A 26,007-nucleotide genomic window follows, 5' to 3' on the forward strand; every position below is an offset into this window, starting at 1 on the left:
GTTAGCTATTTCCTTACTGCTTTTATTTCCTGGAACGAACAATGCAAGTGAAAGTCTTACATCATGCAGGTTCAATGGAAGAAGTGAAATATCACACTTCCATTACAGGACAAGCTAAACAATGCAGGTACAACTGACAGAAACCACAGTCTGTTAACTGATTTATAACTCTGACAGCTTCCTGCTACATCCTTGCGTATTATGTCACTCTGACAACTTAATGACTTCAAACTGACACCGCGCAGAGTGATGATTTAATAACAGCGGCGTTATGTAATGTGATGTTTCATTCAATTTTTAAAACCTCAACTCATCAGTCAGTATCAGTCGTGGGTAGGGATGTGCACGATTGGTTGACGAGTTGATTAAACGTTTAACATTCATATACACATTTTAATTCTATATTGACATTTTGGACTGAAATTTCATTACGTCCTTCCTTCTCCTGACTCCTCCTAACTTTTATTTAATGAGTTGTTGTTATGTTTTGTAGGATAAGGATAGGATTGTGGGGCCACACATTTCAGCAGCATTTAAAATAAGATTTGGTCATTGAAGAATGTGATTAATGGTTTCAAAGGGCTTTTATAAACTGTGCTCAATTTTGACTGTTTTCTGAATGTTTTTTTACTTTAAGACTAGTCCACAAAAAGTGTTTCACTTGTGTTTAAACATCATGGAAATTGGTCATTAGGAACATCCCTAGTTAGTGAAAATTTCAGCATTTTTTTAAAACGCAATTTTTACTCGGCAAGTAATTTTTCATTATGAGAATCCTTGTTGCTGCAAAATTTGTCTGAACTCGTAACCTACATACCATACTACCATAGCCAAACCAGTTAGTCCATCGTTTTAGTGGAAGGCTGTGTGAAAGGTCACTGAAAGAATGTAAACATTCAACTCAAAACCACACATTCGAACACACTAAGAGTAATTTTCCACTGTTAAAAACAGGCCACAAGCCCCACCAGGTCAAACAACGGCACATCCCGAACCCTGACCCCTGCTATTGTGAATTAAACTTTATACATTTATACTATTTTGTTCATCAATACAATGCACATATTTCTTGTTACCTTAAAAGGAAAGAGAGACAGCAAAAGACAGAGAAAGAGATCATGTTTCAACACCTAGTTATGTCCTGTGGCTTTGTGACCCTACTCTTCTTTTATAGCCTCGCCCTTCTGTTTCCTCCATCTTTTGTTTCCTGTTCCCTTTCTTCTTTAATCTTCCTGCCACCTGCTACTCAAGCTATCATACATAAAACCACCTGTATGCAGCAATTCACAAAATGTGTATTGCTTGTCACATTGCTTTGGCTTTGTGTCAAGTCATCATGCACTGTGCACGCCAAGTCCAAACATCCTTTGGTGCATGACTACGCAAGCAGTGCAACAATAGATGAGCTTTGGATCAACAGGTGTTTGAGTTCCTGTGCTTAGTTTGCGTCTAGTCTTTATGAATTACACCTACATGCACGTCTACTCTGCGCTAACATCTCTGCGAGGGTCTCTTCGCAGCCTCCAGGTCAGACTCCGTGGGTGCATCGGAGTCAATCCGGGTCAGCGGCCTGAGCAGGATCAAGATCGCACAGAGAACCCAGTGTGCTCCTCCTGCTCCCACCATCTGACCAACGTACCGCATGAGTGCTTCAGTTTCAGCCACAGCACAAAACACCAGTGTCTGGTTTCATCCCAAAGCAGCCCTGCCACGGCCGTGGCGCCTTTTGTTCCCACTTTAAATAAAACATAGTCCAGTCATTAGGTAGAAAGGCCCTCCTGTGCATAATTCAGGGCCAGGTATCAATTTGAGGCAATGAGATAAGGCTAGGGAAGGACAATAGTGTGTTGTTCTCACAATACTGGCAAACAACAGACATTCACCGTAAAAACTTGTACGTGTATTTGTTTTATTTCTAGTCAAAATATGTACTTAAAGGTGCACTATGTTGTTTTGGGGCAGAAATTCTAAGATCTTCATTGACTGTTTTTTTCATGCCTCATCAAACTAAATGTGTTTATATTTGGCGGACCCTGCCACCTTTCTAGCTTCTGAGTTTGTATTATAACCTCATTTATATTGTAAACATTAAAATTCTGAGTTGGATTTTCTTCTCCAAAAACTACATAGCACCCCTTTAATGTAAGACACTATAATCTAATGTGTCATACAGGGACTTCATCTTAGGGCATCTTATTTCAAGTAAATTTCACCTTGTCTTCATCCTGATTTTGAAGTGGCATTATTTTTCCAGTGTTGCATAAGTAATGTACAGCACAGAGAGCATGGTAATGGCAATTAAATGTGATGAGAAGAGTAGTCTGGGCTGCTTTTTGTCCAATAACCCTAGTTTTCATCATTAATTCAACTGTCAGCTGTGTTCCTCAAAGCCCAGGGTGACAAATAGGCCCACATTTAAGGATAAAAACAATTACTTAACAATAAATATCGTAAATATGAGCATAATACTCTAGAAAATGCAACAGGTGACGTGCTGCGTTCAATAACACGATGAGCACTAGCTAACGTTCCTCCTAGCTTATTAAAGGACGGCGTTTATTTAACTTCACACGCGTTACAACTTTTAAAAACACTACACCTACAAAGAGAGGTGCACATAAAAATTAAATAAACCGTTAAGCTTCCTGAAACCATCATATGTTCTTTTTTTAGACGACATTGTATTGTAAAGGATGACAGTTGACAACCGAAACTGAGCAGCCACCGCAGCGATACTAACCCTGCACCTGCTGCTATTACCAAAGTCCCCTTCACGTACCTGCTGATTCCCGGTCACTTCGCGCTCCTCCACTTGTAGTCCTTGCTCCTCTCGGTTGTGTTTCCCCTTCTCGAAAGAGTTTCAGGTATAATATATAAACTTGACGGGATAAGATTCACTTTCTAGTAGTTTGCTGACGTGCCTCGCATCCCTCGGTAATGAGCTTTCCTTTTTCCTTCGCTCCGCAGTTAGCTTACCTTATTCCCTGGAGAGAGGGAGAAGCGGATGATAGGTAATAGAACGCCGCGTAGACCAATCAGAAGCAGCGGGGGGCGGGGATTGTGGGAATACACGACACCTCATTGGCCAGTCCGTGTTAATGGCGGAAGAGTGAAAACGGGATTTTCTCTGTATTGTTTTGATGATCTTGGATCAAGCTAAAATTAAACAGACATTAACTACTTTACTGAATTCACTGACAGAGACACGTAATCAGTGTTAATGAAAAAAATGTGAATGTGAATATGATAACTATTTAAAATAAAGCTAAATAAAATGTGAAAAGACAAAGTGGCCTTGAAAAAAAAAACCCCATCAGTCTACATAAGAGTTAATGTTCTCAGGGCAGCACAATGTGGATTGAAAGGCGCTAATCATTTCTAAGAGGCTCTGCAATGCAAAGCTATATAAACTACTTTGAATACCTTTGTTTCATGCACAGAAAGATTAACCCGGGAAGGTCTGTTTCTTATTGGAAGTGACAAACAACTGAGGCTACACTATTTGGGTTATTTTATAATAAAGTAATAGAATATGATCATTTACCGGGCCACCACCAATGCCAATTGGCAATACTTATTACTCCATAATCAATCAGTGTTAGACAGATTGGAAGATTCAGGAACACATGTTAGATTAACATTTAAAGTAGGCTATTATTTTTAAGGACAGGGTGACAATATGTTGCATGTCACATACATAAAGAATGAAGCATTGGTAATATAGTGAAAAAGACTGATGTAACTTGGATCCAGTTTTGTTTTGTTTTTCTAAAATGATTGCAAATTGTCTTCAGATGAGAGAGCAAGAACTATTTTAACCTTGTGATTTGTACATGTTTGTCTTTAAAACATCTACTACACTGGTTTGTTTTGCCTAAAAGCTTCCTTATCTCTAATTTCATTAGCCAGGAAGCCTTTAAATATCACAAATAAGACGATTAAACTCATATATTTTTTTTTAAATCTCATTTCTTTCTGTTCAAGTTGTCATTGGTGATGAATTAGTGATTGTAAGGCTCAAACTGATGTGATGACAGCAACGACAATAGCAGCTCATGACCACTTGGTGGCAATTTATTCACAGGTTGGGCCTGTTGACAGCAGCAAGTATTTATTGGAGTATTTTCATTTTATGCTTTATAGTTCTACTTCTCAGAGAATATAGTACATTTACTCCATTACATTTATTTAACAGCTTTGAAAATTAAGCTTCTATATAAAAAACACTTATAATGCATCACTAACACTAACCCAGTAATTCTTACTGTATATAATAAAAAAACACAAAGAGAAGCGATTTGTACTTTTGATACAGTGAGTATATTTTGTAGCTAATACTTGTGTACTTATGTATGCAGAACCATTACATGTAATGACATATTTATACATTGAAATATGGTCATTGACATTTTGCTCTTAGGCAATAAACCAATATGAAAAATATTTTAAACTGGGTATTTCATGTGTGTTTATTAACATTCTGAAAGAGTGTTACTTAGGTTCCAGTTGTGCACCCAAAGGAACATCAGTTTCAGAGATAAAAAGGGCGATCTTGACCCAGTTTTTTGATGATAGCAGCATGGCTTACATGGGGATGCTCATACACCTCAGGGATACAAACAGTGTGTTTTGTTGCGAAACACTGAATGCAAAAACAACTTTTGTTTGCTTAAAAGAAAACTCCACAGGGAATCTCTAAGTTTACCGTTGAAAAAAAAAGTCAAATTTTCTGTCCTAAATAGGCATTTTATTTGTCTTATTTATTTCGAGTTCTACTTTAGTATTCCCAAATATCACCTGAAGCAGTATATCGCCTTGGAAAAAAAATATTTCAAGATAAGTTAATTCACAGTTACTTCATACATGAATTGATATGCTTCGAGATGGCTGGAGAACAGGTACTGTTCTGCTGTCAGAGAGGCTGAGCAGATGCATGGGTCTTAAATAAAGTTTTATGTGACTGGCATCCATCTAATTTTGGTCGCAACTAGTCTATGAGGTAACTGTTGATCTAGTAAGATTCAGATTCAGAAAACTTTATTATCCCACAGTTTTGAACAGACAATATTCGGAAATGGAAAACATGTAGCAGGTACTAGCAATGGCTATGTTTGTTGTTTATGTTCAATATGATAATATTAGGTGTTTACTTATAGGTGAATGAGACATGAGGTAGCTACTTGTAGTGAGATGATATGATGAAAAGGATGCACTGATACACTCTCCTTCTCACCGCTTGTGAGGACTCGGACTCCGTCGGCAGTTGTCTGACAGTGCGCGTTCATGGTTTCAGGGGGAGTGGCTTCAGAGAGAGGCCTGAGTGCAGGGGGTAGGGTTTAATGGCGAGTACTTTCAAAATCTAGCCTGGTCTTTTACGGTTTTTCCAACTTACCGACCCCAGCTTTAATGGATTCTCTGGCTGCATTTTTAGAGTTACACAAATACATTTTGAGACAAGACATGAGATGTTTGAGTCAAGCTGGCTCATGCTGCTGAAATAAAAGTAAGTAACACCCCATTAAACATATCCATATATATTTTATTCTCAATACGGCAAAATACAAAGAATATTCAGGACAGACTCTCATTAGTCACAATTAATACTCACTTCACAAGAATGCTTTTAAATTACATAAACTAAGTTTGAAGATCAAACTCAATGAGTACCTTTAATCATATTGCATCCATCATATATAGTATCTCTATCATCAGTTCTCTTAAAACTAATCCAATTTAGACTATTGTACATAGTGTATGCTGCTGGTCTCACTCCAGAGACAACTTTTAGAAAAAAAGGTGTTATACAACATACTGTATAAACTGCTACAACTGTTTTGACCTGTAGAGAAATACCTCTGTTTCAAAAGACATGTTGGACCAATTGTTCAAAAGGGACAAATAGTAAATACATCTCTCTCATGAGGACGAAAACAGACGCGGTTTTACACAACGGACTGTACACACCATCCATCCATTCATCCATCCCATGAGATCAACAATATACATTTCATGAAAAGTACACGCCTCCATATCAAATACAGAGAAGACAAAATATTCGCACTTGGATCTAGAGACATTAATGATTATTTGGCGACCATGATACTGAGAGACAGTGAAGCAGAAGACAAAGAATACGAGCACGGTAAGAAAAAAGACTGAGAAATCAATCTGATATACAGTGTTAAGAGACTGGGATGTCGTCCGTAACAACTTGGAAGAAGAACACAAAAGCCCACAGAGGAAAAAAAAAAAAAAAAATGTGCATAAAGTATCTCACAAATGTATTTACAGCATTTTTAAATTTCAATAAAAATGTCAACCTGTAGTAGAAATTCACCCTTAAAGAAATGTTATATTTACAATTTATACATTTGTATTTAAATAGAAACATGCAAGTGTTAACATCTTCCTACTGAATGTCAAAAAAACTCATCTTACCCTGGATTCTTTCAAGTTAGAATTAATATTAATCACTACTTACAATGAAATCTCATCATGAACAACCCCAACACATTTACATCTTCCTATTTCATAAAATGGTACTCCTTAAAATGGCAAAAATAGAAAAAAATATTAAGCAAAGGGGCAGAAAAATAAATAAGTGTGAGTAGCAAACTGTTAAAAATTATTCTAATGCTAAATTTTGTACATTTTGACTACAAGATAGTGTAGGGAACACAAGGCGCGGACCTGTACTTACAAAGTGTACCAGTGTATGAAGACATTAACTGGGCTGGCAAAACCCACAGAGGAATTCCTATGAGAAAAGTGGCCTCCAGCTTTAAGTACAAAATGGCTCATGCCATCTGTGTTTGGTTATAAAAACAGATCTATATACACATATATACTAAACCAGTACACAAAAATTGCAAAAAGCTAAAGGCATCGGACACTTGAGTTCAACAGGTTTCTCACTGAGGCGGAAAAAAAGGAGCGGGGGAAAAAAATCCCAAGCCTAAAAAAATTAAATCTTTTCCACAGAGACAGATCTTTTAATTTTTTGTAAAAATCCTGCATAGATTAAAATAATACCTCCTCTGACTTTTCTCTTCTTCAAGTGCAAGAGGAAATAACAGTATCCCCTCCTACGATAAAGGCCAGGGAGCCAGTGAAGGAAAGAAGAGACAAAACACAACAAAAAAGGTAAAAACCTGGGTCAAATAGTAATTCTTCGGATTTGTTTTCTCTTGAGATGAAAAACAAAAAGTGTAAGATGAGGTTTTGACTGTGAAAAAACACAAAATGTTTGAAAAATCAAAGAAAAGTACCATAAAGTTACAGAATATCACAGGTCGGAAACTTTATGGTAATTTCCCTTTACAACAAAACCAACGAATACTTGTTTCCATGAATACTATTTGGGCCAGGCTTTAATATTTCCAGCATGTTTTAGTCGGAAGTGGGCTGAAAAAAAAAACCATACACAAAAAGAAAAAAGAAAAAAAGGCCATCCTTCATGTCATTGACGATTACCAAACACCCCAATGTTAGCTGAGATCTTGGGTGTCGTGTGTAACGTCTTCATTCAAAACCACCACCACCTATATTCCCCTTGATGACAACCAGTAATTTTAAATAACCAACAGAAATGTTCACACCTGGACAGCTGACACGCACCTTTACCCCGCCTGCTGTACCACGCTATGATGCCTTTCTTATCTACCGTCTATGATTAAGATTTAAAAATTTAAATAGGAACAATTACACATACAAATACTTTGCATCTTATAACCCTTGTTCAACCCTGTTTTACAAGAATGCATTTGAAAAGTTATACTTCTGCTTGGCCAGAAGATGAAAAAAGGAAAACAACTGCTTGGTATATAAATAAAATCTATATTGGCCGTTATATTTTTGAAATATATAAATCATAGATTTAAAACTCTTTGTTCTATAAATGCAACACTGCTAATGACTCTAAAAAAAGACATCCTTTCTTTCAAGATGAATTTGCTTTAGTTGTGCCAATTTAGTGGTCACTCAGGCCCAGTTTTTATTATAAACTGCAAATGTGAGTAACTGCATTGCGTACGTGGAAATGATTTCAATACTTAAGACACTCCCTGCTGTTCCTTAGAAAAATACACACTGAGCAAACAAAGGGGATCAAACATGAATAACACTGTGTGGAAGTGACTCACCCTCGAGGAAATTTCTCAATGAACAATGTAGCTACGAGCGTTAAAAACATTTCATAGGAGGAGATTTGTATTCTGGAGCTTAAAAGACAGCAAATCTCTTAGAGAGAACATTGACATGATCAATTTTATTAAGGCCAAGTGTCTAAAAGCTCCTGCTAGCGGCCTCTAGAGGCCATGCTGCTCCTTACATCAAGCCAGACCAACCAGCAGGGCCACAAGAAGTTCATGATTGTGGGAAATTAAATTACACTGATCAATAAAGAGAACATTTATAAATACATGTGAGTCAGAAGTATTAATCTGCTGTGCACAGTAGCCCTTCTACAGTCCTTAAAATCTTGTGGGCTTGCTCCAAGATTAACCTTTAATGACAAGAAACTTTGAAGGAAATCATGTAAGGTATCGTAATTTGTGCCCAACAATCTGTGATCTAAAATGACTGGCATAAAAAACATAATTGTCACCAGCTTCCATCAACTGCTAAGTGTTTTAAAATGCAATGAATGAGTTAAAGCAAAAAAAAAAAAAAGAGGAGGAGGAGAAAACAAAAACCATGTATTCAGATATGACGGGTGGCTGTTTGTTTTCCTGGAGCTCACATACAAGGCACAAAAATGATAAAGAGAAACCTTCATTTTAAAGCACCTTTGGTGTTCATGGGAGGTACTTTGGTGAAACAAAGTCAAATAAAAAGTTAAAAGCCAAAGTAGCCTAAAAACCAAACCCCATTTTTAAGCAAATTCATAACACGCTTCCATGCCGAATAGATAAAAACATGGCCTTCGAAGGTTTTTGTAAGAATGCCGATCCATGAAGCGTGGCGGTAAGCTCTTTTTGTTCCTGTGCTGCAAGTTTGGATGCTTCTCCCTGTGTGGTGCCGTCGACGGTGTGAGATGCTTAATTGCTCAGTATTTTTGGCAAGCTGGTGTAGGAAATGGACACAGTGTTGGAGATATGTCTGAGAAGTTCATCACGTGTGGAGGAGGACTGTGTGTGTGTGTGTGTGTGTGTGCATACAGTACGTAATTGTATGTGTGTGTCTGTCTGTGTGAGCATGCTTTCGTGTCCTTGAGCACATGTTGCTGAACACACGAGGCTGAGGTGTGTGTGTGTGTATGTATGTGTGTGGAAGCAGCGTGCAGGGAGCCAGTCCTCGCTAGGGAATAAGCTTTGCGTCCAGGCGCAGCCAGTGTAGGCCCTGCCGTGTGTAGCGCACCAGTTCTGTCATGCTGCTGGTGTTGAAGATCAGAGGACCCATCACCTTGTCCAACTCCAGGAAGAACTCTGAGGAAACAAAAGACACAATGTCAGTTTGAAAGCCGGTTAACTCGGGGCAAATCTATTATTACTTTCTGCTTCCACAAAAGGACAACGCATCTGAAGTTTGCAGAACTACAGTTATCTTTTAATCTGTTCTCTATTCTTTCAAAATCAATTATTTGTTCTGTCTATTAACATGATGCTAAACATGTACGTCACTGACACGAGGTATTTTACAGAAAGAAAGAAATATCTTTGTGTAAAATGTTTAAATAATTAACAGGAAGACCCATACAGTTAACGATTAGTCAATAAATCAATGAATTGTGACAATAAGCGGCAGATTCATCAATAATGAAGATAAGTAAGTTGCAACCCTAGTGCTGAAAATATAATAATCAGGTCATTACGTCCAAGTCTAAATCTAACCTGTACTCATTTTTAAAAAAATGATATTTTGTCATGCATGTCTTCCTCTATTAGATAGTGTAGAGAAGTGACAAGAAGGCAGGGTAGAGGTGAAGACACACGACTAAGGTCTCAATTAAATGTTCAGACTTTACTCACTTATGAAACTTCACGTACTGGAATTAGCGTTATGGTCTAATTGTGAAAGTGTAGCCGTGCAACAAGTGAGCACAAGTGCAACACACCTCAGCAACAAAGACCAAAAAAATCTCATATTTAGTGAAGAAAAGCAAAAAGCGTTTGAGTAATTTACCCTTCTGCTCCTTGGATAGCTGCTCAGCCTGGTCCCAGACCTCAGTGGCGTACAGGAAGTTGGAGGTGACCTGGACGTAGCTGGCAGCCATCTGGTGGATCCGCTGAGGGATGGTCACAGACGAGCTGGCGCTGCTGCTGCTGCTAACTGCCGAGTAGCCACCGGCCGTGCCCGGTGAGAGCTTGGGAGACACCGGAGAGGGCATACCCGCTGCCTTGCTGCGATAGGAAACAGAAAAATCGGGCAGATTCGGTCATGAGAGAGAGTGGTAACTGGTTTAGAAACAGCGTGGTAAATGGATAAGTTATTTACAGAAGTCAAACAAACACCTGTGACCACATGACATATAAAAATACTGAAAATAATCATTAATGGGAGTGTTGTGTAATATAATTGCTGCCCAGTATGATTCAGGAGCTTAAAATGTTTTTCACAACAAGATGTAAAAAAACAGGTGAAAATACAGCAAGTCAACAAGTGCTGATATTCAAAAAGAAAAACAATTAATGATATGTCTTACAATCACTTTTAATCTCTGAACAGTAAAAAGAGGACTTACTTTCCCATTCCAGGAGAGGGAGCCTGGGTGTTACTCAGTGAATTCTGTCAAAGAAAACAAGAGGAAGATCATTATGCACTCAGTCAAGATGCAGGTTTAGCATTCTCAGAAAAGCTACATGACGTTGAATTTACACTGAGTTCATGAAAGCAAATGTAGATTTCAGCTGCTAGGAAACAAACCTTTAAGTGTTCTGTGAGTGTTTTGGAGTATTTCAGTGCGCTGTCTTTCCTCAGCTTGAATAACCGCAGGTAGAGGAGAGACTGGCATCGTAGGCTGGAAGGAGAAATGGGTTAGTATTGATCTAAAGCCGGTGATATGTATAAATACATTCCTTAATCAAATAGCCTTCATCTCAAAGTACTCAATATCTTGTCTACACAACAGGACAACACCTAAGATCTCAGTTAGCGTACTTACCAAAGCACAGCTAGCCTCTTGTCTGCTGATGTAGCATCTGGGGCCATGTAGCTTTTTAACTTCATAGTGTATCTGAGCACAGAGAACACATTTAGTTTAGTTTTGAGGTGAAAAAACAGTTACAAGTCATCGTAGAAACAGTTTATTTGGAGATTTGGGTGTGTGGTGATAGTAGCGGCTAATGTAGCCTTGAGCTGTGGACCTAAAGAAGAGATTAGGAGCAGGGGACAGAGGTTTGGTAAGCTCATTTGTTTTGTTTGTCAACTACACTAGACTTCAGCCCTAACTGATGCAGCCTCAAGTGACATATAAGCAACAACAAGACTAGGGTGTGTAAAATCAGTTGAGTTTAAGTTGCAGATCTGTGACAGTGGTGATGGTATTTATGTTTGTTCCTTACTTGATGAGCTCCACCGTTTCAGCATACATTGGGAAGGGAGACTTGGCCTCTTGGGCGCTCTTCTCCAGAGCATTACCACATTCAACAAACGACACCACTGCGTCCAGGTAGTAAACCGCCTTCTCAAATCGGTCCAACTGTAACAGCAGGGAACAGAAAATGAAAAAAAATCAATAGGTACAAGTGTAACATTGCATTTCTTTCTCAAACTGTCACAGCAGTAGAGGACTAAATGCTGTTCACATGATGTTTAATTTGATGTGACCCGGTTACATAACTGACATGGTTTGACCTGGTGTGGATTATGCAACCTTTTTTCATCAAATAACAGCAGCAGCAGTTAAACACACAGTATGTATTTTCTGCTGCTGCTGCTATAATAACAAAAACAAGATGTAGTTTTGTGTCGGATCATGACAGTTGTCTTCATCGTTAAACAACCACAGTTGCAGATGAAAAGCTATCTGACGTGACTCAGGCAGATATGTTCACAGACGAGGTAATGAATTAAAGTTTTATTCACTTCACGTTAAGACATGTTTGCTGAATTCTTTCCTCACTCTGACATATCTGGTGTTTCCCATGGATGTTATAGCGACAGGCGGCCAAATGAAAAGCGCCTTTATCTTGTGGTGTCACAAATCATAATAATCCCAATACCTCTGATATTAAAAAATGAACTATTCATAGTGTTAATAATACAAATATGGTAATATCGTCTGAATGATCCAAGGCAGATCAGCCCTGCAGCTTTTGTTCATGAGTTCATCTGGCTGCCTTTTCACACCTGTTACTGAGTAGCAATTGTTATTTTTGTACACTTTTTACAGTTATGGTTACAGACTCTCCACTTTCCTTGACTTTTATGTTTTTTTTGGCAAATAAAATAGAGATTTTAGACAGATTTGCTTGCTAGCATTTAAAAATATATATATTCAAGATACCACTTTAATATCGTTATCGTGATTTCACTGGCCATGATAATCGTGTAGTGAAAATCTGATATTGTGGTAACTTAAGTTAGAACACTGTTGGAACCATTTGGGATAAAGCAAGTACGAACCTTCTAGTGTGGTTTAATGAATTGTAATCCAGGTACATCTACAATGGATAGAATGTAAAATATTTTTAAAAAGAACAAAAATGAATGTTGGTGCCTAATTCTCAGCAACAAGGTGCGTTTGTTTGTATTATTGGTTTGTCTAAATGTGCATTCACTTGAATGCCCTGTCAAGTTGGAACAACAACTTGGAAAGAGAAAACTGTGACGACAAGTTACCGTCATACGATGCTGAAACATGGTGGATGAAAGTAAACATTGGATTACTGATGAGAACCTTTTACCAAAGTCATATAGTGCATCCTTTGTTTCCTTTGCTCTTCCTTTTCACTCAAATACTGGACAGCTGCCAATGTGTTGTTGAAATGCTCTGAGCGATACAATGCAAATGAATTCCCAGAGTTGGCTCGCACGTGAATGCAGCATAAATTTAAGTATACGTTTTTTTCTGTTTTGTTGTCATTTTGCAGCAACAAAGTAAATGAAGAACATTTTGAGTGGGAATAACATGCAGCAGAGTCAGGTATCTCATAAGCCCCAGGTAAGTAACCGACACCAGAGCTGCAGATACATACAGTCCTGTTCATCTTTCAGTGACCCAATAACAAAAGCATTTATGTTTGTTTGTGATCTCAAGGTTTTTGAGCATGAAATCTAAAAAACAGAGACCTTAAACTTTAAAAGGTTAATTTACAAGTCAGCGCAATGAATACTAAACTGAAATTGTGTTGCGATAGAGCAATCAGCCCCCTGCAAAATCCCACCAGGATGTTGTTTTACTCTCCTCTCACTTCTTTGCATGCAGCAACTGACACCAACATCTCAATTTCATATGCAAATACCCAAAGGCGCTTGCTCTTACCAGTGCATCTGCATTGTGTTTGAGTTTCTTGGCCTCTTGTAAGTAGTGATCTGCTGAATGGACCCTGAAACACAATAATTACAATTATCAGTAATCATGAAGTATTCTGAGCCACTAAAAACATTTTAAGAACAATGTCAGCTTCTACATTCATTCCTCCTCACAGAATATTTTATGTTTACTTTCAGGTTCTGTGCTAACATCCCTATTCTACAATTAAATCAAATCCTGAAACAAAAGACACAAAAATGAGAATAGACTGTGTTGTTTCTTCACCTCCGCATGAAAAGGACACAGACTCCCAGCAGAGAGCCTTTTAAAATGGAAATTTACGTCATCTCTCCTGCACGCAGGCACGTCTATTCACGACCTCCCCAACCTCCTACAGCTTTATGCATCAAAGGCAACCCTAGATCCCCACAGCAGTTTCTTTCTGCATACCCTGCTGAGGGGTTATCCACAGTGGAAAAAGCTCCTCTTACCTGTCCTCAAACACCAGCTTGGATCTCTGAGACTTGGAGCCGTCCGTGGAGAGCGGAGGAACGGCCAGCTGGTTATCGCAGCCCTTTGAGGATTTCTCCTGCGGAGACAGCAAGCGAGAGGGAATAAAGTTTCAGGAAAAAAGGGGCCTGGTGTTTGAAGTGGAGGATAAAACAGAGAAAAGGGTGAGACTGAGGGAGTCTGGAGGCAGAAATGTGTCCATGGATATACAGAGCCAAAGAAATACTTGACTCATTAGTGACGTGAATCTGATTAAAAACAAGCATACCCCCTAAGGAACAATTACATACAAATACCCTTTTAAAGGGTAAAATGCAAGCACTCTCAATGTACCTGAATCAAATGTTTCTAGAGTCTGGAAGCCTTCATTATCACATCTAAATGAGTTAGTTATATATATATTATATACATACAAATGCAAACAGAATTCCTTTATACCCTTTATTTACCTACTTGGTTAATTTCAACTACAGGAGACAAACAAATACAACTATTATATTATTTTATTTCAAACATTAACAGATTTTTGGTTCTCATGAATGATTGTAGAGATGTTACACCAGATTATGTTGAAAATGAAGCATTTTTAAAGGAGTACATTTGAATTAAACCGTTTTTCTAACCTTGGAAACAAAATGTTAATAATTTAGGGGTGTCACAATTCTCCAAATCAAATAGGATGATTTTATCCTGGTGTCTTTCCGCAGGTTGCGATTAGACAGGTTCAAATACTATTCACCCAAACTGAAAGATTCTAGAGTAACAACAAAAAATACCACCCGTCAGTGATTCAATATAAACAACAAATAAACAACAAAAGATAGAAATTCAGTTTGATAAAGTTTGGTTACTTAAACCTGCTCAGGGTAAACCATCTTCTCAAGTAAATTAATTAAGGATCTTTGGATACGTTATCAGTTTAGTTCTGTTTTTCCTCTACAAGTGAACCGTCTTCTCATCAATAAAAGATCTCTGAAACATCTTGTTGATATTGGATTGAAATTGTGACACCCCTGTTATTAAGCTTTTTCCAAATTTTCAAGACTTTATAGAAAGCCTGCATGAAGTACACATTAAAATCCATAAGGCTGTGTTGGCTGTGTTGTTGGCCCTTTTTTCCCCCGCCATGCTTGCTTTGTTATTTAAATTCCCTGGGGTACACCCTGCACAGTTGGCAAACATGATGAAAGATTGCACTCGCACTTCACAGTACACACAGAGCCTGCCAGGTATTTAGACTCCAAATGCCCTGGCGATAAAGTTACTCACACCCACCTTTCCATCGCGCGTGCTGCGTCCCTTGTCCTCTCCTTTTCTGTGTTTGGAGGTGGAGTTGCCCTTGGTGCTGTGGCTTCCCTCCTTCCCACTTCCTGTCCCGCTGGACAAAGAGGTGGAGGACTGGCTGACCGTCCTCTTCCGACTTGGATGCTCTGCTTTGGGCGTCCGCTGGAGACCTGACATGGAGGGAGAGGGGACTGGCTCCTCTTTCTTCTCCAAAGACCTCTTAGATCTGGTGAGAATAATCATTGTAAAACATTGAGGCTAGAGCTGAAGATTATTTTCTAGATCAATCGATAATAGTTAGTCTATAAAATGTCGGAAAATAGTCAGAAATGTTTATCCCAGCTTCTCAAACTCCACAAACAAAAGTCCAAAACCCAAAGATATTTAGTTAAGGATACAAAACAGTGGAAATCAGGAAATCTACATATGCAAGAGGCTGAAAATAGCATTTTCTACCATTTTTACATGTAAAATGACTTCAACCAGTAATCACTTATCAAAATAGTTGTTAATTGTTGCAGCTCGGTCTATAAAACATACTGTATTATTTTTTTAAAATCACTTAAATGGACCAGTTTTGTGTCAGGAGTGCACTCTGCATCACAAAATATTAACACTCAAAGACTAAATATTAACATTCAAGGTGTTTTAAAAACATCGCCAGCAGTGTCATTTAAATAGAGGTTAAGAGGTGCAGCTTGAAGAGGCTGCAGTGTAATAAACAAGCCACGTGACTGTGCTTTTACACTTTTATGATGTTCAGTAGAGTTCAGAGGATTTATTTTATGAACTGTTAGAACAGAGATAAACACACCTGGCAAGCTTTGTTTTGCTTGTAACAAAATGAAGTACTACTGTCGCACCAAGTGTGCCAAGAGTTCCCGCTGTGCAGAGGGTTCAACTGTGAATGACAATTAGGAGGAAAAGGTAGAATACTCACTCTTTACTGCTGTTTTTATGATGCGATAGAGACTTCTCCTCGAGCTTGATTCTCTTGTTTTCTGGCTTGGTGCCTTCTTCGTCGTTCTAAAGATAAACAGATTGGAAAAAAATGAAAAGCAAAGACACGTTAAATGATTTTATTGGTGTGCATACATGAATCTGTAGCAACTTGACACGAAAAATTTGCAACCAAGCACTTGAACTTTTACAAGGTAAAGTGCAACCTTCTGCCAATGCTTAATGATTGTCCAAGTTGATGGATATCACATCAGATTCTAAGTCTCTTTTCTGGTAGTTTCACAGCTATGATTAAAAAAATTGCACAATCACCTAATGGTGGTTTTTCCAGTTCTGGATCTCTACCAAAAAATGAATCAATTGTTCTTTGGCCCGGAGGCATTTTCTTGTTTTAATGAAAATCTGTTTGGAAGTCTGAAGAGATACGGTATCCTGTTGGAAGGCTATGACAGTAAAAACAATAAAGCTCCAAAGAAATCGTCATACAATGTGCAAGATCATACTGGAAACATAACCCTTTACAAAAAGGTGGGTGCTATTTTATTCTCCTTGTGCTCTTCTTAAAGCAAGAAATACATGTGAGGAAAATGTTTTTGACAGGACTGGAATCAAAACAGCAGACAACAGACAGGAACCTGCTCTGTCGAGTCCCATACCTTGTGTTTCCTCTTGGCCTTACTAGAACTCTTCTCAGAGCTCTGCTTGCTGAAGTTGCTGTCCCTGTCTAGAGACTCATCCCTCTCCACTTTTATCTCGACAGGCTCCTTGTAGGTCCGCCCTGGGATCCTCGACAACAAGCTGAGATCTATAGGAAATGGGAAGGGAAGGGAAGGGTTTAATTCGATCCAAAGTAAAGAAAAGCTTAACGAGTGTACACTCCACAGCTACACAAGTGAGAGTATAAGAATCAGTGTCCACTGACCTATCTTCACTAGTAAAACCTGCTGCTGAGGCTGCCTCACAGGGTATCGCTCCTCAGGGTCGCTGAGCGGAGACAACAGCTCTTTCTCTTCCATTGGAGAGAACACGCACACAGGGGTCCTGATGCTCTCTGTGTACTTGGGCGTCTGCGACGAGGACGGGATGCTGTCATTCTCCTCAGAGTCTGACGACGATGAGTCCGTATCAACAAACTCCCGAGACTTCTGGGAAGTCTTGGTGGGCGCCTTGGCCTTGCGTTTATCTGCGGTGGTGGTGACGGCAGCCGCGGTCGGCCTCGGGGAGGATTTCGGCTCTTTTTTTATGCTCGGTTTGCGGGAACCCTTGGTAGCAGCTTTGGGCCGATGAGGAGGGATCTCCGGAGCCGGCTCGCTCTCCACTCTCAGACCCCCCTTGGGTTCCTCCACCACTGGAGGCTTCTCAGACTTTTTAGGCTGTTTTTTACCAACACTCCTTCGTGGGTTCGTGCCCCCCTCGCTCTGGGCGGGAGACTTTTGCCGGCCACGGCCACCCTCTGCACCCTTTTGTGCTGCCCTTAGGTCCCTGCTTGGGGTGGGTGCCGTTGAGTCTTTTGAGCCCCCTCCCTGGCTACCATAGCCTCGCCCTGAGCTGTTGTCTCTGCCCTCTTTCTTGCATTTTGTTGGAACATTATTGTCCACCGGGGCCTTCTTGAACCAGTTGTCCAGCTGCCATTTGTTGGCCGTGGGTTGTTCAGGCTGAAGGTGAGCAGGAGTCAACACAGAAATGCAAGAAATTATCTTAGTGGGCAAAATTATTAGCAGAAAGAAAACAATCGATATCTTTTATTAATCCAACCCCAAAATAAGGGTAGATTTAGGAGTTAACAACACTAATGTTTGATAAATCATCACTGAGTACTGCTTTAAACAAAATTTACTGTTATTACTTCAGGAGAGGCGGGTCGCGGGTGCTCGTTGGCTTCGCTGTCTGTCGTGCTGCTTTCACTTTCGCTGTCCGAGCCCGAGCTGCTCTCTGAGCCACTGTGGCTGCTCGAGTCATCCCGCGATTGCTCCGCTCCTTCACTGTTATTGCTGTTACAGAAAAGAGTCAAACAGCATTATAGTGAGTGCAGAAAATACACTTTTGTACATGTATAGCATACTGCAGAACGCATCAAGTCTTGTACAGTTGTTCAGTTCGAAACCTCTCTGGTCAAACAGACAGCAACAAGTTTAAAGCTCAGGATTATTTTTAATCTTTACATACAGCTCAAATGTTTTTCAAACTGATCCATACTGGATTTGTCACTTGTACATTTTTCAGCTGTGTTTTTCCAGAACTGAGAATTTGCAACCCACTGCAGTACTTGTCACTGATAACTCACTGTTGGCCTTGGGGAAGGTATGGATGTAATGTGTGCAAAGGTTGACGCTACCCCCCCGGGATCACACACAACTCTGCATAGAGGCCCTGATAAACCAGCTACTGCAGTGACAAGGACCAGTAGCTAACAACAAACTGAACCCAGCACAGTCTTTAAAGTTGTTTATTGGTGCAGAAAGTCCTGAAATGTAGAAAACTTGACATTTCCCTATTTTTTAGGTTTGATTAAAAAATGCAACATATGATGACTTTTTGATAGACAATCAAACAAACCTCCAATATTATGCAATCCAGTATCTTTTAACTGTGCCGCTAAGGTGATGATTACCTCCGCCAAGGAGGTTATGTTTTCGCCTGTGTCCGTCTGTTTGTTGGTTGGTTTTCTCAGCAGGATAACACAAAAACTACTGAACGGATTTCCATGAAACTTGGATGGAGGACGAGTCTCAGCCCAGAATAGACTCCATTACCTTTTGGAACGGCTCCAGACTATGGGAAAGAGCCAGGAGTTTTTTCCTCCTCGCTTTCGGTAACATAGCGACATGTTCAACATTTTCTTTAATTTGTGAAGGAATAATGCATGGCTCTTGAGGAAGAAAAAAAATCAGTTGCATTTAGGTGGCTAGTATTTATGAGGAAGTACAATTTGATGTGCATTTAAATACGTCTTATTTTATATTAGGCTTGAATTAATTAAAGTGGACGCTTGGGCTTTGGCGGAGGTGCTACTCTAATTCACTTTTAATTTCTGAGGCTGTCGTTTGTGGTGCTGTTGGATTGCACCACCGCTGACGGAACATAATATAAAATACAGAAATAACTTGTTTACGATCCCTCTCAAGATGAGCAACATAATTTAACGAAGGCCTTTGAATATAATGCAAGCCATCACAAAACAACCACTGCATCAAGACTTAAGCTGAAGTCAACATCTCTCTGACACAGTCGCAACAAAAACTCTGTATCCTATTTCCGCAAACAACATTAACAGCTGTCTGTTTTGTGCTTTACCTTGCTGATGTGTTCCTTGAGGCATTCTTGGCAGAGTCCTGTTCTCCATCACTGTCCTCGCTGCTGCTCAGCTTCAGGTCATCTTCCAGCATACTGAGACACAGGAATGAAATTAAATCTCTGGATTTTATTACAGCAGTGTAATTGCTGCTGTTTGGGGCATGCTGGCTCTGCATTTACTGAGGCCATAGATGCATGTCTGGTTTCTTTAGGTTTCTTAACTCAACATTAATACGTGTTTCAGTAGACTGCCCTCAGTTACCGGGAAACTTACAAACTTTTGATGAGAAAAAGGATGAAGCACTTACGTTGGTGGGTCATCGCAAGCTTTGGGCTGGTGGCTGCTGGAGCTCTTGGAAGAACTGCCTCGTTCTAAAAAAAACACACAAACAAGACTGATGAGCAATAAGCAGAGGTGGGAAGTAAAGTACAAATAATGTCTGTGACTGTACGTAAATAGATTTTTCAGGTATCTGTACTTCACTTGTGTATTAACGTTTCTGACAACTTTTTACTCCCTACATTTCAACACAAAAATCTGTACTTTCTACTTCTTACATTTCTAAAACAGGCACGTTACTTTAGTTTTAATGCATTATTATCAATCATTTGTATTTTTTGTCGTTGCACGCCGCCTTCCCATTATCACAAGACTGCAAATCACGCATGGCAGACGTAGCAAGACGAAAAACAATATAAAAGACGTAACAAGACAGAAACAGACAGAGAGGGAGACTCAAATGGGGAGGGAAGACGCCTTAGTGTCTCGGTTCTGCAAAGACACTGCAGCCCCATGCCAGTATCTTTTTATTCTCTCAATTTGTTGCTGCTACGGATGCTTTACCAATCCAAAATGTTCGTATTTGACATCCTGGGAATGAGACTCAACTACTAACTACCTTTCTGGTGCATTTACAAACAGCTCGCACAAATCCTACTGATTCTACCTTTAAGTTTAATAGTCTTTGAATTATATTAATGTGACGTGAAGTTCAGTTAGCTTTGCACAGAAACGGCTGCTAGAAATGACCTTCAGAGGGATACTCTTTACTTTTATTCTTTGAGTACATTTCAGTGCCTGTACTTTGTTACTTCTACTTGAGTAAAGATTGTGTGCACTTCTGCCACCCCTGGCAATAAGTATATATAAACATGTTTATCAGAAATATATGAATACATAATTGTTTTGTAAAGATTTAACTGAAAATGTGTGTAATACTCACTGTGTCCACTTGGAAAAGGGTGAGAGTCCTAAAGGGAAAAAGAAAGAGACATATTCTTAATTTTTTGTGCTTTAATCCATTATATAAATGTGCTGCATCTGACAAATCACTGAATAAGTAAACACAAACATGAATCAATCAATTAAAAAGGACTTATTCCTCCTTCATTTGTGGGCTGTTTATACTTACATGCAAGCAGTAAGTGAAATAAACACAAAAACAGGCTGTAAAGCACTTCTACTTCCATCACATTAAATATTCATCAATAATAAGTGCCATCACGCATCATAGTTCCAATTAGACATTCACCAAACAAGCTCTCCCTTGATTGGTTGTGTGCATGTGTTATGTAAGGTCTGAACCATACAAAAGTCATAAACAACTAATTAAGCCTAATTAATTCATCACGACACATAATCATTTTGAACAACAAAAACAGGGTAATGCTGACCTTAGTGGGGAATGGAAACTTGGAGGGCTCAGTTTTGCAGGGGGTGTGGATGGCTGTCAGCGGAGGGGGCCACGTCTGAGTCATTTCCTGCAAGACGGAAAAAGAAAAAACACGGGGAAGGAATGCTCAATTTAGTTGTAAAAGGTGTGAGTAATGTTAAATGCTCTTTCATTGACTCGAGGCAGTAGGCTGAAAAGGTTGAACTTTTGGTTTTTAGCACAACATAATGGAGGCACATACCTTCAGAATCTCATCAACACAGTTGGCGTCACCGGATCCCTGCGGACAGAAACATCAAGTTCAGCACATGTTCACAAACAACACAGTGCAGCAGGTGAGCATCCATTTTCAGTAGCATGAGTCATTCTACAGGCATTTTATGAGACTTAGGAGCTCAGTCAGGCCAAGTGTAACATGCTGTGAGGTAATTTATTCCAGTTATTACATCATTATGAATATATGCTTCAAACATAAACACAGCTCTGCTATTCTCAGTCTAAATCCTGCATGTAACTTTCAGAAGATTTATATCTTCAGTGACACATGTGCACAGTCCACCCTCTCTGTGTACATAAGCTGCAGGGTTCAAAATAAGCTAAAAATAGAAGGCTGGACAAGTCGTACCTCTACGGGCTGTGAGGGGATCTTGAGTTTGGAAAGTGAGGCCTTGCTGTTGGACTTCATCTCTCCCATGGTGCTGCTGTGCGACTGCCCGCTGTAGCTTTCTGCTTGTGAGCTCTTGGGTTCTGCCGTTTCCTGGCCGTCCATAGGCCGCACATACGCTGTGGGCTTCTGCTGCATGGAGCCGGGTTTGGACATGAGAGATGGTGGAAAGGCCTGACTCGAGTGCTGTCCACTGGGGAAGGAGGTGTGTACCCGCGAGGGCGAGTCCCAGTTGGCCTCTCGGTCGCGTGGGGACTTGGAGCGGTAGCGCTCCTTGCTGTGATGCTGCTCCGCAGACAAGGAGCTCCGCAGGTGGCTGTTGCTGCTGGAGGAACTCAGGGAGCCCTTGGCCGGACTCGATGTGTGCGACTTTGAATGCTCTGACCCTCCACTGTGTTTACTTGACTTCTTTTCCCGCACCTCCCCTCCGTGTCTTTGGCTACTGCTGCTGCTGCCGCTACTGCCGCCGTTGCCCCTCTGGCTACTAAGTCCTGAACGTTTCTGGGACTGGGATGAAGATCCACCTGCCGCGGGGCCGACAGGAGTCCACTTACTGCTCTGGCTGCTGCTACCGACGCCGCGCTGGTCCCCGCTAAACAAAGGTGGGCCCGATTTCTCCTCAGAGGAAGACGAGCTGTTAGAGGGTTTTCCGCTGAGCTTTGGAAGGTCACCGATCGGCTCTTTCATCTCGTCGTAATTGCCCAGCATGCTCTGAATACGGCTGGACAGTTTATCTTCTTTGCTGGACTGAAGAGAGAAGCAGAGAATGGGGGAAAGAAGAGGTGAGGGAGAGGACAGTGTGATGATGAAGAAAATAAAAAAAGACAGGCATAGAGAAGAAAATAAATGAGAAAAATGAAAAGAGGGAAAGCAGAGAGGAGAGAAGGGGGGCAGAGAACACAGTCATTATGGGCACAAGTTCAACACTTGGGTTAATTGCTTTCCATCAAAAACATAGAAAATGGAGAGAAAATGCTTCATTTCTACAAAGAAAAACTTAAAGATCTGACAAAAGAAACAAATGAATCTTAGTCCCATGTGCCAATAATTGACTGAACATTGATAAAATAATCAGTCGAACATAGAGAGAGGAGTAATCAGCCAATCACGCAGTTAGATTGTTCAAACTCAGGCCCAGATCAGCCCACACCCATCTGTGAACACAGATAAGACTCTTCCCATAGTTACAACACAGAGGTTAATCAATCACTTTGAGGCCAAAGATTCCAGGAGACCTGCCTGCAATCAGCCCGTGACAGACGTCTGTACAGAATATCCAGTTTCACATGCAGCCTCAGACCTTCATGTTGTTTGACAGATTCACACAGAGGGGGAGGAAACACAAGCAGGAAATGTTAACTAGCTTGGTCATAACATGCACACCACTAGCTCCTGCTAGCAAAACCAAGCTCAAACATGTGTAGTTGTGTAGCATCACCCATTTTTCTTAATAAAGAGTTGGTTTCACTTTGTTGTACGGGCATAAATGACGCGCATTATTATGATTACATTAGAGCTCCAGGTCTCCCTCTGCTTTTGAAAATACGAGTACTTAATATGTGTGTTTCAAAAGGCTGATGTTATGGCTCTACACACATTCTGTCGGCCGATGTTTAAAACATGACTAAAAAGAAAGTTCTCAAGGTAAATTGGAAACAGCTGAACTCATTCCACAGTTTGCTCAACAAACTCAGTGTTTACAGAGACTGTGATTGCAGCGCTTTTGTGAGTTGGCAGAATAAAAACAAGAAAGTTGTACTGTACTGTAAATATTGTATTATAGTAACATGATACTAACACTGTGCCATTTTATATACCTGTCAAAACTTTTTGCTACAGCCTTTCGTCCACAGGACCTCTCTCAGGAACCTGTTCAAGAACTCAGGAACTCCGCCTCCATGTTGACAAGAGGAAACCTTGATCAAGTTTTAGTTTCTGCCAAGCAAAAACTCCCCAATCCTGACCAAGGGACTATCCTCCTAACATTACTTCAAATATTGGCTTTCCACAACAGTAAATTACAAGGACCATAACACTGATTGCTAGCTCTTCCAACTTTCCTCTGGTAACTTTTCCCATGCAAAAATGACAAACCTAACCATCAGTTTTTAATCTGATAACCGTCTAATTTGCCTAATCTTTGTGGTTCTTGATGGATTTTGATTTCCTGAGTTATGTTCTTTGCTTAGTTTCTGCGACAAGTTTGATCTTGGCACAATTTGGTTCAAAAAGCCTTCTTAAAAAGCTTCTACTACTTACACTCAAGCAGATGGAAAGTATGGTGAAGTTTCATAGTCCTCAAAACATTTCTGGAGCTTCACTGCAAAACAGTTGCAGCATTCTCCTGAGCAACTGAACTAGACAAGGACTTTTTTCAAAACATAAAAAAACAACTGGAAAAACCCCCCACAAAATGGCTCTTGTTTTGCTGTCCGACATAATTCAAGTCTCCAAAAGCCCAGAGATCAAATTGATTTAAAAAGACATTATTTAAACGCTTTTTTTAAAGCTGAAATCTTCACTGTAGCTTCTAAGCTAATAGTGCTAGCACACACCCTGTCTAAAGTGGGTGCACGGGTTACGACCGATGAATTGTACGCAGCCATTTAATGTTTTTCCAGTTGTTTTTTATAGTTTTAAAATTACTCCCCATATACTTCTGTTGTTTAGAGAATGCTGCAATGCTGTGTGGCTGTGAAGCTCCAGATATGTTCTGTGGATTACAACACTTCACTCGACTTTCCATCAGCATGAGGATGTGCAGATAGTGACTTGATAGTTCATTCTGAGGTGAATTTATCCTATCCTAATAATCGCATCCAATGAATCTTTGATTAAAAAAACCCATGCACATATATACATACAATGTGCACGTTCTGTCACCAAATATAAAAATAAATAGTTTATAGTTTATTCTCCTACTCCCTGAAAAAACCAACAAAAAAACCCCAACATTACGGGGCTCTAATTTTCTTCAGATAATCTTGTGCTCTTCATTCTGTGCAGCTGAGTTACAAGTGCCTAAACTCTGCACCATAAAAATGTTACTGCCTTGCTGGTCTACATCTGGGAGGCCACAGCTGCAGCTGCGTGCACACATGGCCTTTAATGCAGAACACAGTAAACTTGCACTTACTGGAGCATGACAGAGCGAAGGGAAAAAGTCGTACTGAAGCTTACGTAAGGCTCAGAGAAGCAAGAGATAGGGAGATAGTGTAGAAAGGCCAGTGCCTTAAACAGTTGGCCTTTTCCTAACATGTGTTGCGCTATAGCACAGTATGCCATCCAGAAGAAAAGATATGCACAATAAAATTATTTGCTGCTGATGCTTTTTTTTTTTTTTTTAATCTTTGCAAAAGGTCAAGGACTTTCTCCTTCTTCAAAGTCAGCTTTCACTTGTTGTGGTCCAAAACACACACCGCCTGCACTCATCACTCACCTCTGGTAGCCTTTCAATTCCCAACCTGTCAGGACACATTCTTCGCTGCGTCTTTGATGGTTAGCTCTCTCGCTAAGGAGAGGAGCCATTTACCTCTACTCAAATCTGGTTAGTGGCAAAGATTAGACCTGTGCGGAGAACTCAAATCCTCTTTACAATTACATTGACCAGGGCAGGAGCTGGCTGGCCTACATCTATGTGTGCCTGAGCAGGAGGAGGAGGAAGACATGGCTGGCGTGTTTCTTATGTTTACGTTCTTCAGCTGCACTACAAAACAGCTTACCAAAGACAGGTGCTGTCATTCCAACTGCCTCTTTTGTATTGTGTGCAGCGTTAGTCGAGAGCTGACTATCTGACAACGAACCCATTATTTAATTTGGCTTTTAAAACCTATGATTCACATAACCACATGCCGTTTTGGCACACAGACCGGCCAATTACATCTTGAAATTTATGTGAGATCATACGAGGACTGTCGTCGTCAGTGGAGCTTGTTCAGACATGTCACATAAAACAGCTCCCGCATGGGTATTAAAGCACATCTCAGGCTTGCCCCATTTAGCTTTCATCTCACAAACTGTAAACAAACCCAGACTGCAGGATCCTGAAGGTCACTGTGTGAAAGAACAACACGCAATCCCTTCTTCTTCGTTAATGAAGCAGGAACAAACTGTACTCTCAAGCATAAATCAAATAAAAGGATTTTCTTGACAACAACTGAGGAAAAACTAATCGACTTACAGCTAAACGAAAGAAAGGGTTTCATAAA

The 26,007-nt window shown here is 40.1% G+C and overlaps 2 protein-coding genes across 6 annotated transcripts in view; both read right to left on the bottom strand.

Moving 5' to 3' along the window:
• shroom1 (shroom family member 1) overlaps positions 1-2,958 on the bottom strand; it is a 34,776-nt gene extending 31,818 nt beyond the window's left edge. For both annotated transcript variants that reach the window (XM_084374456.1, XM_084374455.1), the window contains exon 1: positions 2,780-2,958. The gene's annotated coding sequence lies outside the window, so the exon portion shown is untranslated. The remainder of the gene's footprint in view (positions 1-2,779) is intronic.
• A 2,560-nt stretch (positions 2,959-5,518) lies between these two features.
• aff4 (AF4/FMR2 family, member 4) overlaps positions 5,519-26,007 on the bottom strand; it is a 36,880-nt gene continuing 16,391 nt past the window's right edge. For 3 of the 4 annotated variants that reach the window (XM_084373677.1, XM_084373676.1, XM_084373675.1), the window contains 19 exons: positions 21,761-22,546; positions 21,377-21,415; positions 21,137-21,223; positions 20,686-20,713; positions 19,771-19,834; positions 19,463-19,555; positions 18,015-18,159; positions 17,091-17,823; positions 16,825-16,973; positions 16,149-16,234; positions 15,200-15,434; positions 13,906-14,003; positions 13,424-13,487; positions 11,502-11,638; positions 11,102-11,173; positions 10,864-10,957; positions 10,682-10,725; positions 10,123-10,340; positions 5,519-9,425 (listed from right to left, as the gene is read on the bottom strand). In XM_084373677.1, coding sequence (XP_084229803.1) covers positions 9,298-9,425; positions 10,123-10,340; positions 10,682-10,725; positions 10,864-10,957; positions 11,102-11,173; positions 11,502-11,638; positions 13,424-13,487; positions 13,906-14,003; positions 15,200-15,434; positions 16,149-16,234; positions 16,825-16,973; positions 17,091-17,823; positions 18,015-18,159; positions 19,463-19,555; positions 19,771-19,834; positions 20,686-20,713; positions 21,137-21,223; positions 21,377-21,415; positions 21,761-22,507 — 3,261 coding nt within the window. In that variant the 5' untranslated portion in view covers positions 22,508-22,546 and the 3' untranslated portion in view covers positions 5,519-9,297. The remainder of the gene's footprint in view (positions 9,426-10,122; positions 10,341-10,681; positions 10,726-10,863; positions 10,958-11,101; positions 11,174-11,501; positions 11,639-13,423; positions 13,488-13,905; positions 14,004-15,199; positions 15,435-16,148; positions 16,235-16,824; positions 16,974-17,090; positions 17,824-18,014; positions 18,160-19,462; positions 19,556-19,770; positions 19,835-20,685; positions 20,714-21,136; positions 21,224-21,376; positions 21,416-21,760; positions 22,547-26,007) is intronic. The other variant, XM_084373678.1, reaches the window with a different exon arrangement.

This window comes from Pagrus pagrus (assembly GCF_965226575.1).
Source record: "Pagrus pagrus genome assembly, chromosome: 14".
Lineage (NCBI taxonomy): Eukaryota > Metazoa > Chordata > Actinopteri > Spariformes > Sparidae > Pagrus > Pagrus pagrus.